Source organism: Phyllosticta citriasiana, assembly GCF_038021145.1.
Source record: "Phyllosticta citriasiana strain CBS 120426 chromosome Unknown IWZ02scaffold_11, whole genome shotgun sequence".
Lineage (NCBI taxonomy): Eukaryota > Fungi > Ascomycota > Dothideomycetes > Botryosphaeriales > Phyllostictaceae > Phyllosticta > Phyllosticta citriasiana.
Window position 1 is genome coordinate 984,505 of NW_027117288.1, and position 13,554 is coordinate 998,058.

General features: G+C 57.1%; 3 protein-coding genes across 3 annotated transcripts; 2 read left to right on the top strand and 1 right to left on the bottom strand.

Annotated features, from left to right (window-relative positions):
• Positions 1–1,723: 1,723 nt before the first annotated feature.
• IWZ02DRAFT_382563 (ABC transporter-like protein) lies at positions 1,724–6,045 on the top strand (the record flags this gene model as incomplete). Its single annotated transcript, XM_066765230.1, has 4 exons — positions 1,724–2,479; positions 2,528–2,559; positions 2,608–2,702; positions 2,750–6,045. 4 exons carry the CDS (start codon positions 1,724–1,726, stop codon positions 6,043–6,045), a joined length of 4,179 nt encoding a protein of 1,392 aa, XP_066620484.1.
• A 4,065-nt stretch (positions 6,046–10,110) lies between these two features.
• IWZ02DRAFT_52223 (uncharacterized protein) lies at positions 10,111–11,998 on the top strand. The gene is made up of 4 exons (XM_066770826.1): positions 10,111–10,493; positions 10,567–10,838; positions 11,514–11,807; positions 11,882–11,998. The coding sequence occupies exons 1-3, from the start codon at positions 10,326–10,328 to the stop codon at positions 11,737–11,739; spliced, it is 666 nt and encodes a 221-aa protein (XP_066620485.1). The 5' UTR covers positions 10,111–10,325; the 3' UTR covers positions 11,740–11,807; positions 11,882–11,998.
• Positions 11,999–12,019: 21 nt separating this feature from the next.
• IWZ02DRAFT_52197 (uncharacterized protein) lies at positions 12,020–13,172 on the bottom strand. Its single transcript, XM_066770812.1, has one exon. The coding sequence runs from the start codon at positions 12,922–12,924 to the stop codon at positions 12,235–12,237; it is 690 nt and encodes a 229-aa protein (XP_066620486.1). The 5' UTR covers positions 12,925–13,172; the 3' UTR covers positions 12,020–12,234.
• Positions 13,173–13,554: the final 382 nt, after the last annotated feature.

A 13,554-nucleotide genomic window follows, 5' to 3' on the forward strand; every position in this document is an offset into this window, starting at 1 on the left:
GGATCAGAAAGCAGTGAACAGAGCTGACGCGAAATTTCTTTGTTTGTCGCAGTCTATATAAGATCCTCCTTCAGAGCAAAAATCAGGAAAACAGCAGCCTGAAGTCGGCCAGAGAAGAAAAGTGCGAGAAACTCTCACGACCCACCTCTCGAAAATAGAAGAAAAAGAAAAAGAAAAAGACGCAACAGAATTGGAAATCGTGAGACTGAGGGGAGCCGCGTCAAAAAGGTTTCGGAGTCAAGTCAAAGGGAAGCTGTGCAGAAGTAAGTGGCTGGTCGTCTGAGCGGATGTGCAAAGTGCGGATCAAGCTAATCCTGTTGAGGGGATGCATCCCTTGGAGCGTCAATGACGTTCCATCTCTTCCTCAGGTACATACTCACCTCGTATTGTGCTTGGGAGATTCACCACCTTCTACAGGGAGAACGGTTACCAGCTACGCGGCCATCTTGCCCAGCGACCCCCAAAAGCTCTTGGCAGAAGCGCAACGCGGCTCTCCTGCAGTCAAGTATTCGAGCACAGCGCAACTAGCCATTGTGCCTGAAACGACGCGAGCAATCTTAGCGTCGCCGAGACGGAAGTTTCAAGAACGAAAATTAGGCCCGGACAATTATTTTCCAAAATCACACGGGACAGCACCGTTGGACCACATGGCCGTTTCGCACGTGAAGAGGCGTTGGACATGATCCTTCGGAACGGGAGTTATCCGGTGGCTACCCACGCGCTGCCTACCCGGCCGGAGGATGAGGTCGAGGGAGCTCGGCAAATGGCGCAAAAGGCCCATAACAAGACGCCCATGATGGCCTCCACTTCTAGCCAGAGGTGGCCGCTGGGCAGGAGAGATGTGTCACAACATTAATGCAGAGAAGAGACCGGGGTTGGGCTGGGCGCAGAGCACGCGGCTCGAAAACCAAGCTTTGTGATGCAAGAGCCAAGATGGGATGACGTATCCGGGGTAAGTCTAGGGACCAACCTTGGGCTAGCATAACGGGCTGCTGCGCGGGGGTGGACCCAGTTACCGGTACTCGGTTGGCCCGCAGCGGGAGTAGCCAGAGAAGCGGTCCTCCAGCGTGGGACATTTGTTTGGCTGCGTCTGTCGGAAGGCCAAGATTCCGGACAATGACAGGGTCGTCGTTGTTGTCGACGTGGGTTAGAGACACGAGAAGAGGCAGGAATGTGGGAGAGTTGTTGCAGACGCGACAGGAATGGGAGCGAAGGAAAAGAAGGTTCGGGGTGGATGCGGAAATTGAGTTTCGCCGTCGGACGCGTACAGAGGTACGTTGACGCAGCGCGTATGTTGAGGTCAGCAATGGGGACAAGGAAATTTGGATGTGGCGAGTGGAATGGAACTGGACATGTTGTGCAGCGAAAGCGCCGCGATAAGCTCCACACATTGCCGCCATGCTTGTTCCACACTACTCCACACTCTAATTTTCCTCCAACAAGCCTGCTGACGGTTCAACTCTACACCCTTCAGGAATGGATGCGAGGCGTCACCGTCAGCGCCGGCCTTCGAGCTTGACCTCCGATCCCACTTACACCGCAGCCATGTTCGGGTCGCACGCGAGCTGCAGCTTCGCAGATTCGAAGACGACCGGCGTCTCCTGTAGGGCCATAAGGCGCATGCCACCCCAAACCTTGACCTCCCCGCTGGCCCCGAGCCTCGACTGTCGTGCTCGCTCTCCATGTTCCTCGAGACCCCAGGAAATCGGTTGCCCGCGAGATCATGGACCGCGACTCCACGCACGCCCGCTACAACCCCAGGTCCTTCTCGCCGCCTGTGACCCCAACCGACGAAAAGACGGGCTCCTTTTCCGACTCGGACAACACCCAGTCCAAGTCTGTTGAGACTGGCTCGCCCAGCAGCGCGCAGAAAAACCACCACTGGCTTGGTCAGCACGATGCCGTCAACACCATTTCGCTCCGCGAAGTCGCACCAATCAGCGTGCGCGTCCGCAACTTGACCGTCGTCGTCGACGTCTCTTCGAGTAATCCCGCCAATGTCATCCAGCGCCTCCTCAGAAGGAAAGGTGGCAACCAGTCGTCGGCAGAATGGAAGCCCATCCTCAACAGCATTTCCGCCGACATGCCGAGCGGCTCGCTCACGGCCATTATTGGCGGGTCGGGCAGTGGAAAAACGACCATGCTCAACGTCATGTCCAATCGTATGGGTGGCCGGCGGCTAGAGATCAAGGGCCAGACGCTGTTCAACGGCCAGCAAAAAAGCAACAATGTCGACTCCCTCAGCGCCTACGTGACCCAACAGGATGTTTTGATACCCACCCTCACCGTCCGTGAGACTCTCCGATACGCTGCGGATCTGAGATTACCCTCGTCTGTAAGCAAGGAGGAGCGCGCAAGGGTCGTTGAGGAAGTCATCTTGGAGCTCGGTCTGAAGGAGGCTGCAGACACGCACATCGGGAGTGAGATGCACAAGGGCTGCAGCGGAGGAGAAAAAAGACGAGTCAGCATAGGCGTGCAAGTATGGATAGTGTCACATTTTTGTGGTTATCATGCTTACAAGTTTTAGCTGCTTGCGAACCCGTCTGTCCTGTTCCTGGAGTATGTTTGCCTTGCGCGCAAAGGTTTCCATCACTGACGAATTCTCAGCGAACCAACGACTGGTCTCGATGCCACGAGTGCTTTCCAGCTCGTCAGAACCCTGAAGAATCTGGCAAGCCAGGGCCGGACAATCATCACAACAAGTATTTTCTCTCCAAGCTCGTTTGTCGGGCGGCACTGACGCGAATAGTCCACCAACCACGCTCCGAAATTTGGAATCTCTTTGACAACCTCGTCATACTGACCAAAGGATGCCCGGCATATTCTGGTCCGGCTTCTGGAGCTCTACCATTTTTCGAGAGACTCGGCTACGAGCTTCCGCCGTTTGTCAATCCGGCAGAGTTCTTGATCGACTTGGCAGCCGTGGACCAGCGCACCCCTGACTTGGAACGATCGTCGATTGCTCGTGTTGAAAGGATCAAGGCAGCATGGCGCGAGCAAGAGACGAGCAAAAAGCTCACACAAATCGAGTCGACTCCCGAGACTGTGGAGATTTTCGATGACCAGTCCAGGCTCAAGCTTGGCCAGTCCAAATTTCTGCGCGAGGTGTGGGTGCTGACGAGGAGAACGTGGGTCGTAACGATACGCGACCCTCTGGGCATGTTAGGCAGCCTGTTCGAGGCCATCGTCATGGCCATCATTTGCGGTTACATTTTCTTCCAACTCAGCGAAGACGCGGCGGGCATCAAGTCACGGCAAGGCGCCATGTACACGGCTTCGGCTCTCCAAGGATACCTGATTTTGCAGTTTGAGATTTATCGCCTCACCGGAGATATCCAGGTCTTTGACCGCGAGCGCGGCGAAGGCGTCGTCTCTGTTCCCGGATTCCTCATCAGCCGTCGCCTGGCGCGACTCATCATCGAGGATGTGCCGGTCCCCTTGATCTTTTCCCTCATCTTCTACTTCATGGCAGGCTTCCGCAACGACACCGACCAGTTCTTCACCTTTTTCGGCATCATTCTGTTCGAGCAGTACATTGCTGTTTGTCTGGCCATGGTTTGCATTGCCTTGTCAAGGAGTTTCGCGGGAGCATCGCTGTTTGCCAACATGATTTACACACTTCAGTCTATGGCATGCGGCTACTTTGTCCCGACTAGTACCATGCCCGTCTACGTGGAATGGACAAAGTGGACCGCCTACGTTTTTTACGCTTTCGGTGCTCTTTTGGCCAACGAATTTGCTGACAAGTTTTACGACTGCCCGGAACAAGGAGGCCCATCGAACCCAGCATGCAGGGAATATGAAGGCAACTTCATCATGTCATCGCTGGGTTTCCCGAATAACTGGGTGTGGAGGCCGGCCGTGGTCCTGTTGGCTTTTGTCGTTGCTTTTTACATTGGCGCCGGCTTGATCCTTCGTTTCTGGAAAGCCGAAATCAACATTGCAAAGGCTTCCAAGGACGTGTCGGACGACTCGGCCGGAAAGGAAAAAATGACGGCTCGCTCGCTCGCCGAGGTCAGAACCGTCACTCTGCGCTTGGACGAATTTGCCCTCGAAATCGAAAAGCGCAACTGCATTGGACGAAAGTCGAGGCAGATTGACGTCCTGAAGCCCGTGACGACCGAGTTTGAGCCTGGCGTTTTGAACGTCATCATGGGCCCGTCGGGCTCGGGAAAGACGACACTGCTCAACGCCATGGGCCGGAGGTTGAAGAATGACTTTACCACCAAGTATCATCCTCGAGGATTGATGTTGGTCAACCACTCTATCCCGTCCGATTCTGTCATCAAGAGCATCATTTCGTACGTCACCCAAGACGACGAGGGTCTCCTCCCCTCGTTGACGGTCAGGGAGACGTTGAGATTCGCTGCTGGTCTGCGTTTGCCCCGATGGATGTCCAAGGAGGAAAAGAACAAGCGGGCCGAGGACATCCTGATCAAGATGGGTCTCAAAGACTGCGCCGACAACATGATCGGAGGCGAGTTTGTCAAGGGAATCAGCGGCGGAGAGAAGCGGCGAGTCACCATTGCCATCCAATGCTTGACTGATCCGCGTATCCTGCTGCTCGACGAGCCCACCAGCGGCCTCGACGCCTTCACGGCCGCCTCCATCATGGAAGTCTTGCGCGGCCTGGCCGAAGAAGGCCGCACCCTGATCATGACCATCCACCAAGCCCGTTCAGACCTTTTCCACCACTTTGGCAACGTGCTTCTTCTCTCGCGCGGCGGGCATCCCGTTTACGCCGGCCAGGCCAATGGCATGGTGCCTCACTTTGCCGCCCTGGGCTACGACTGCCCACGAAGCACCAACCCAGCCGACTTTGCTCTAGATCTCATCACAATCGACCTACAAAACGTGGAGCGCGAAGCCGCCAGCCGCGAAAAGGTAGCCAGCATCGTGGCGTCGTGGAACTCGCGGCCCAAACCATCGCCCAAGAACCCGCACGAGTCACCCCTGGGCACAGCAGCGACGCCGGCCGAGCTGGGCTCCCTCGCGCGCACGACGACGCCTTTCCTCATTGCGTATCCGCTGCTCGTGCGGCGGGCCTTTCTCAACTTCAGCCGGCAGCCCAACGTCATCGCGGCGCGGGTCATGCAGGTGGTGGGGCTGGGCATCATCCTGGCGCTCTTCTTCGCGCCGCTGAAGCACGACTACGCGAGCGTGCAGTCGCGGATCGGGTTCGTGCTCGAGATACCGGCGCTGTACTTTGTCGGGATGCTGCAAAACGTGGCGACGTACCCATCGGAGCGCGACGTGTTTTCGCGCGAGCATGACGACGGCGCGTACAGCGTCGAGGCCTTCTTCGCGCAGTACTGCAGCCTTGAGATCCCCTTCCTGACGCTGGCGAGCCTGCTCTTCAGCCTGCTGACGGCGCTGGCCACGTACGGCGTGTCGGCCGGCGCGGCCCACGTCGTGCAGCTGTACTTTGTCTACGCCTTCAACGCCTTCTGCATCGTGTCGTGCGGCGAGAGCGTCGGCATCGCGTTCAACACGCTGTTCGCGCACACGGGCTTCGCCGTCAACATCACGTCGGTATTCCTGTCAGTGGCGCAGGTCATGTCGGGCGTCATGAGCATCAACATGCCGGACTTCCTACAGGCCATGAACTGGCTCTCGCCAGCAAAATACGCAGTCGCGAACCTAGCGCCGTACAGCCTGCGCGGGGTGCGGTTCGACTGCGGCCCCGACCAGCGCGGCGCCGACGGCCGCTGCATCGTGTCCGACGGCGAGCAGGTCCTCAAGCTGTACAAGCTCGATCACGACCCTGGCACCATGCTCGCGGCCCTCGGCGCCTGCACCGTCATCTACCGCGCCGCCGCGTATCTGCTGCTTAAGGCGCGGCGCGAGCGCTGGGGCCGCAAGGCCGCAAAGGCGCTGTTCGAGGGCGTCGTCTACCGCGCCATGGGCAAGAGCATGGGCGTCGGCGGCGGCGCGGGGGCTGCTGGTCGCATCAGCCGTAGGGACAAGTGGCTCGGGGTGAGGCGGGCGGAGCCGCTCGAGACGACGGTGCTGCCGAAGCGCAGGAAGGGCGTCGTGGTTGGGTGAGTGAGTGAGTGAGTGAGTGAGTGAGTGAGTGAGTGAGTGAGTGAGTGAGTGAGTGAGTGAGTGTGGACTCGTTCGTGGACGGATGGACGTACGGGATTTCTTGCCTTCTTTTTTTTTTTTTTGTACAGCTTTGTCGTGTGTCGACCGTCTCGTTTCTTGTCCATCTTTTCAGGGGGAGGAAGAGGGGGAGGGGGAGGGGGTGGAGAAGGAGAGAAGGAGAGAAGGAGAACGAACGAGAAAAGGGGTAAAGTTCCCACACCCAAAAGACACGACCTTTCCACCTCGTTCTTATTCATTCGCCCACTCATTGCATACATACATCGTACATACCACTTGTTCCACCTCCTTTTCGTTTAATCGGGCATGCAGCACGGAAGGAGGCACGTGCTCGACCACATTGTGTCGCCGCAGCATGGTCCAGGTGTTGATTCGCGTGTCGCCCACAGACTGTCAGGCAGACATTGATCTCTCTATCTACCCATCCGACCATGCCATGGCTCACTTGATTCACTTGCTTCCAGAGATTCTGATGCGAGACAGTGAATCCATAGATAGACGTCGGACGCAGCAGAACTTAATGGCGAGCTGAAATACATGTACATACCTAACGGTGCCATCATCATCATCATCATCATCATTACCACAGCCCACCCCACGTACCAACTCCTGCTCCTACTCCCGTCAACACACGCCTACCTTACATCTGCCCTTTCAGTTCAGTGGCAGGAACAAGCATCGTAAAGTTTCTCCCCCCCCCCCTATCGCATCATTGGCTCTCTCTCGTTCGGTGCTCTGCGAAGTGAGCTACATGTGCTTAGCAATGCAATGCAGACCAGACCAGCTACCCGTCCATGCACATCCGTTTTCCCTCGCTCGCTGCACTAGCGCCATGCTTTGATTTGACAGGATTTGATTTGATTTGAAATACAGCAGCAGCAGCAGCAGCGGCAGCGAAAAAAGGCGATCACTTATTAAGGAGACACGCGAGCTGAAAGGAGCTGACGTGCGGTGATGTGACTGTGGCTTGGGCGGAAGGAGGCGGAGCGGATGGATGCGCGCATGGTGGAGTGGGTCATGTGATTTGGTGGATGATTCATCGATGGGTGGGTGCTTGAGACACAGAGTTGCATTTTGTGATATGGGATGAGATTAGAGAGAGGGAGGGAGGGAGGGAAGGACGGCAAGGCGAGGGTCTGGTCTGGTCTGGATGTGGAGTGGGAGTGTGAGAGCAAAGTGGTGGTGGTGGGGTGGCGTCTTTTTTTCGAGTCCCATTCGCAGAAATTTGGGCATCGAGCAGAGGAGAAAATGTGAAGTGATCATCGGGCGATGCAGCAGCGTTCGACGGCCGAGTTTGACGCAAAAGTGACTGGTCTGTCGGACAGTCGCACGAGGGGAAAGGAAAAAGCGATCAACTGACAGAGATATCGATTGAGCAGAAGAAAGATAGGAGAAGTGATGGCTGTCTCACGAGCAGCAGACGTCGGAAAATGAGGACCAAAAAAGGACGGACAATCACATCCGATGGCAGCAGCTCCGAGTGGTGTGCGACTAGTTTCGCGGAAGGCGGAAGCAGCGTCGCTCACTCACTCACTCACTCACTCACTCACTCACTCACTCACTTCTCAGCTCTTGGTTTCTGCTCGTGGCGTTCAGCCCCGTTGTGGGTGGGTGACACAAACCGTCCACCTACCTGCCAGATCTGTAGCCCAGTCAGCCAGCAGCATGACCGAGCGAGGCCCCCCCCCCCGTTGGTTGCGTCCTATCATCGCAATAATGCGATACATCCATCCGTCCCTTTTCGCACCCACCCATGCTGCGATACGATGCTCTCGCTCTTTGCTCTCTGTCAGTGTGGGCCACCATCAGATCAGCCAACTTCTTGCCTTGCCAAAGCAGGCACAGAGCCCCTCTAGCTGTAGTCTGGTTCTTCGCAAAGTTGCACCGGACCTGGAGAAACTTGATTTTAGACGTGAAGATCATTGAAAAAGCGCATCGAGTTGGCACCAAGGCGGATGGGGCTGATGGGCACAGACGGGCTGTGCTCGAGCTCCAAATCTGGCATATTGCGATGACTACGCTCACGTCGCGTTGTAATCAGCACGGCAATAAGGTAGGTGATGTGGTGCCAGTCAGGCAGCCAGGCAGCCAGGCAGACAGCGGGCATTCTGTGCCTGCCGGGAGCGAGTTAGCGAGGTCTCGTTTTGTTAGTCTGTGGCGCCTTGCCATGTGTCCTGCATATCAACGGATACGCACATACTACGGGGCATGGCCACCTTTTTGGCTCCTTCTTGTGGCGATGGCGAGGCTGGAGAGGTGGAGTCAAACCCAGGCTGAAGAAAAAGAGCAGCATCACTGGGCTTGAGCCTGGGGACCTGAAGTCAGTGCATCCCCCCCCCCCCCCCCCCCCCCCCCAAAAATCCACTATTGCGCAGCAGGTATTACAAGGTCCGAAGACTTGGCCCGTTGTTGACTCGGCTGGATGCGCCAGAAAGAACAAATGCGACTTGATTGATGCGCCCCTCATGTGTATATTTCTAGGCGCAGCATGTTTACACCGCTTTGTCGGCGGCTTGGTTTCAGCTGGACGGACGGTTGTGATGGTGGTGGTGTAGTAGTGTCATGTTCAGCATGCACAAGAGTCGGTTGATAGACGCGGCCCAAGTGACGAATCGCCATGGACAGGAATACTGTACCTAGGTAGACGAGTAGCTAGCTAAGGTAGGACCACATTCAGGCTATTATCACAGTGTGCGTGTGGTAGTTTCATCCCACGCCACTACTGCAGCAGCGAAGAATTTGGCCGATTGAGTGCCACTGCATTGCCGCTAGACCGAGAATGGCTCGTCTGTATGTCGGCGCGACCGGGGGTTCTGAAGCCTGCATGCAGCTCGCAGCAACCGTCGGCACGTCGTTTTGAAGATACTGTCGCCGTCCGCGTCGTCGCCCGGCTCCTCTGTCCTTTTCGTCCTGGCATCATTGAACTGCCTCCGCGCGACCTGACCTCGACTTTGCCTACTCAGCACAACCCTACTCTCCCCAATGGTGCGACGCGCGACGTACCGCGCCGCACCGGGAGGGAGGAAGGGAGGAGAGGGCCGGAGGGACGCCTGGCGGGTCGACGAGACGGGGACAAGGTCAGTCTCTGGTCAAGGAATCCTCGCCATGAGGTCTATCAGGGAACACGTCTCTCCGTCTTCAGCCTGCGCCGCGCTGCAGTCAGCCAGGAGGGTGAGGCTTTTGATGGCTTGTTTGCTGACATCTACCTAGGTAGCTAGGTAGACGTCGCGGGTGGGTGCCGACGACGTCAACCACAGGAACCCCTCACTTGCCCTGGACATCCACCGCCAACGTCTTGCACGCCGTCAGTTGTACTCGTCATTCCCTAGTTCCCGCTGTCATTCCACCCGTCCCGCTTGCACCCCAGCGCCAGGAGCTAAACTGCAGGCCGCCCATGTTCGACCTCAGCCACCGAAACGCACAAAAACCTGTTCAAAAAAAAGAAACCACACAGAGTTGCGGCACCTTCGTCATCGCCTCTTCGTCCGATCAGCGCCGTGCCATGGCCACGAGAAAAGCGGCCCCGCTCTTGCCCGAGCACCGGTGCTGGTCCCGCCGCCACTGACCCTGGCGCTGTGTGATCCCAGATCCCCGTCGTCCGAACTCTACATGGATGATGCCACATGGAGTTGATCTGGATGTTCCCTGTATCTGATAGCTTAGTCTGGGATATCCCAGCGCGCATCTCAACATCGTGTGATGCGCGTGCATGTACCGCCCCAGTCCACAGCGGATGACCGAAAGGAGATGGCCGACAAAGACCAAAGATTCCCACCAGCTTTGGCCGACCCATGCAGCTGTCCTGGCTCAAGGCTGGTGTCCTTCAATGCCGCTGTTCGCATGCAGTCGGTCTCATGTCGTCCCTCTGACCTTGGCGCACGACACGACTCCATGTCGAGTGCCTGGGTGTCAGAGTATGCACGCCTACGTCAGGTGGAGCGGTGTGACTCGGCCGCTCCCTTTTGACCAACTCACGACCAGCAGCAACGGCCGGCGATTGACTTTATCGACGGCACATCTACCGTACCGAGCAATACGCATAAGGGACCCTGGCGAACTGAGACAACAGGGACTGCGATAGACCAGGGACTGGGGACAGCATCTCATGAATCTCAGCACGACGGGCGGCGGTGAGAACTGTTGTTGCTGCCAGAAAGAGGAGAAAGGGGAGAAGAACGGACATTCAGGTGTTGAAAACGTGGAGATTGCCGACGTGCCGCTCGATGCCGGTGCTTTTGCATCGCCGACCTGGCGATAACTCGAAAGGTAGTCTCGTCCGTTTTGCGCGAATCGCCCTTTTGTCCGTCGACGACCAAATGGCCAGCCATGGATCCGAAATGAAACCCCGCCAGCCTCAGCGGCACTTTGTGCGCGCTTTTCCCGTTGCTCCGGTAAGCTTCGTGCTGCGCTGGCCTGGAAAGGCTGAACAGTGTCAGTCAACGACACAGATTAACTTGTGTGAAGCATCAGAGACACATTAGTTTAACAGCGCAGCGCGGCGTCGCAGTCTTTCCAGCCTGTCGCGTCACTTGCCTGCAAAGATCCCTCTCAATTTCTTTACTATCGGACGGCCCGTCTCCTTTAGCCAGAGTCTCTACTGTCTTTGCATGCACAATTGGCCAAAATTCAATCAACTTGCAGCGCAAACAAAGGCCGCGCCACCATCCGCCGCACTCTAACTTTCTGCGAACATGCAGTGCAGCATCGCGGCTGCATGTTCAACGTCGAGTCAATTAGTACGTGTGCCTGTTTTATTATAGATAATGGATGCAGAGTCGATCGCGGGCTGGGCTCGGAGGGGAACTGGCACGAGGAGGTGGTGTAGTGCACGACGTCGTCCGCAGCACGCCTGCAGCTCAGCTTTGCCGGCTGCGCATTTCAGGGGCGGGATGAACGGGAGTGGCATGATGGAGGGTGGATCGACAGCGCGTGGATGGGCAGCGCTTGGTGAGAAGACTTGAGATAATGCGTTTGGGTTTTTATGCGCAGGCCTCGGCGTCTATGGTTGGGCTCCAGGGTGAAAGCCAGTGGATTCTGGTGGACTCGACTGCGGAAAGCCAGGGTTTGGAGATCGCGAATCCACTTATCAAAACCTCAGGCTTTGGGAGGCTCCAAGAGGAGAGTAGGAGCGAGGCAAGTTCTCTTTTGCTCTCTTCTCAGACCGTTCTTTGCTTTTTGTTGGTCTTTGGGGTTTTATGGTCGGCGGCACAACCACCCGTCATTCTGCAGCCGATGGTACCTGATCTGCCGCAGCTCCCCGCCATATGTACGGTAAGCATGTGCGCTCAACGGTGACACAGCATCAGCAGCATGTTGCGCATAAACAGACGTCCATCAATCTGCAGAAATACGAGGGCAGACGGGTGGACAGATTGATGGGTGGTAATCCGGCGGGAACTGATGGCGCGCAGCACTCGAGCCCCACTCTCGTCCTCCTCACCGACGGCTTCGTGGACAGAAGTAGAGGAAGAGTCAATCGCGCACACATGCGCCGCGCGGTCGATCGCGGGAAAAAGAAAGATGGGCTGCATACATGAGAGGGGAATGCGCTCAAGAGGCGGAAGAATAGGACAAGGTACGAGTAGCCTCGCAGTGGAGCAGCAGCGGGAAGAAAAAGAAAACGTGAGCGCAAAGTAACGGCTGCAGAGGCGGAGACCCAAGGTGGGCAGGGGTGCCAGGTGGTGGTGGTGGGAGAGGTGCATGTGGTGGGTGATTAGCAGCCAAGTTCTGAGTGCTAAGTGGACAACGCCTCCTGTAAAAAGCTGATCTTCCCTACCAGACTTGCCCGGCGTGCGCAGAAATGTCCGCGTACTGCCACTTGCGGAGTCATTCTCTTCTCGTCACGGCTCTTGTCAGCGTCATTCCTTGTCTCTCGTCCAAGTGTTCAAGACCTCGAAAGGGCAACACCGACGCCAGCTAGCCTGAACAGACGCTTGACGGCGACATCCAGGCCGACCACCGCAGCAAACACCGCCCCATTGCCCGCTCGATCTCTCTTCTTCCAAGTACCACATGGCAGAACCAGACGTTTACGCAAGGTACGTCGCCGTGTTCTGGAGGTGTCTGTTCTAGACTCGATACTAGACATCAAATGCATGTCGACACACGTGCACACAAAACACTAGTCGGCAGCTACCCGCCCGCCTGCGCTGCCGGTCCTGAGGTCTGACTGGCAGTACTAGACCTGCAGGCGCAAGGAGGTAGGTCAGCGAGGCCAACTTGACACTGCTTCCTCATGCAATGGCGCAGCCAACCGACTAGCCCTAGACGATGGCGGCGCGCGCAGAGAGCACATTCCTCTCCACTGCCACATGCGCGCTCGATCCCGGACGGACAGACGGACAATGCCAGTCTCTTCTTGCGCAGCCAGTGGATAGGTCGGTCTGCCCATCTGCTGCGAGTGCACCACCCGAAGCACGGCCGACCCCGGCCCCTGCTCCCGCGCAGCGGCTCACTGACTGGTTGGCCGTCGTGGGCACTAGACGCGTCGCCTCCACCTCCCTCACCTCGACCGACGACGGTGGCGAAGGGCCTAGCTGGCTGGTTGGCCGCACACAAGGACGGACGGCCGGCCGGCCTGCCTGCCTGCCTGTTGGGTTTGCGCCTCCACCAGGGTCGGAGGAAAAGAGAGGGAGGGGGGCCATATGGAATGAGTGACTGGGTTTCAACGAGCTCCTTGACGCATGGCATCCATTCGTCATTACCTTCTTGGGGATGAGGGTCCATCTGTCTATACCTAATTGAGCGCTGTTGTTGGGCTCCCTCCGTCATTGATCGTGCGATGAGATCTCGGCTCTCTTGCGGCGCAATGATGGAATGCATGCTTCCATTGTATCCACTCGCTTATCTCGCTCCTTGTCCTGGTGCTGGTGCTGGTGCTGGTGCTGCTGCGGCCCTCATGGTGGAGTGGAGTGGAGTGGAGGGGCCAGGAGAAGATGTCTGGACTAGGCAGGCAGGTCGTTGAGTGAGCGGGTGGTTTGGGTACAGTTTACACGGCCACTCCTTTACTCACTTCCGCACTCACTCACCCACTCACTTCTGCCCACTTCCCCTCAAGTTCAAGGAGTACACGCCGCCACTCAGACCATCGACATTCACCGCGCCGCTGTATTGGCGCGGGAAGAAGTCGTTTCGGCATCGAGCCTCCCGCGATCACAACTACAACCCTTTCTACTCCCTCCCCTCCAACTACCCGCCTACTTTCCCACCGCTACTCACGGGCCACGGCACAGCACAGCACAGCACAGCATAGCACGCAAAAGACCCTTCCTTAGCATCCTTACACCGCAAACCGTTCCCGCGGGCTGTGCGTGCGCTTCATCTATCACAGACAGGCGGTGGCGGCCATGTGGTCGGTCGGTCAGTCGGCCGGATTAGATGCATGTATGTAGGAGCGGGCCGAAGACGGGATGAGATGGTTTGTTTCGTGCCAGACTGACTGACTGACTGACT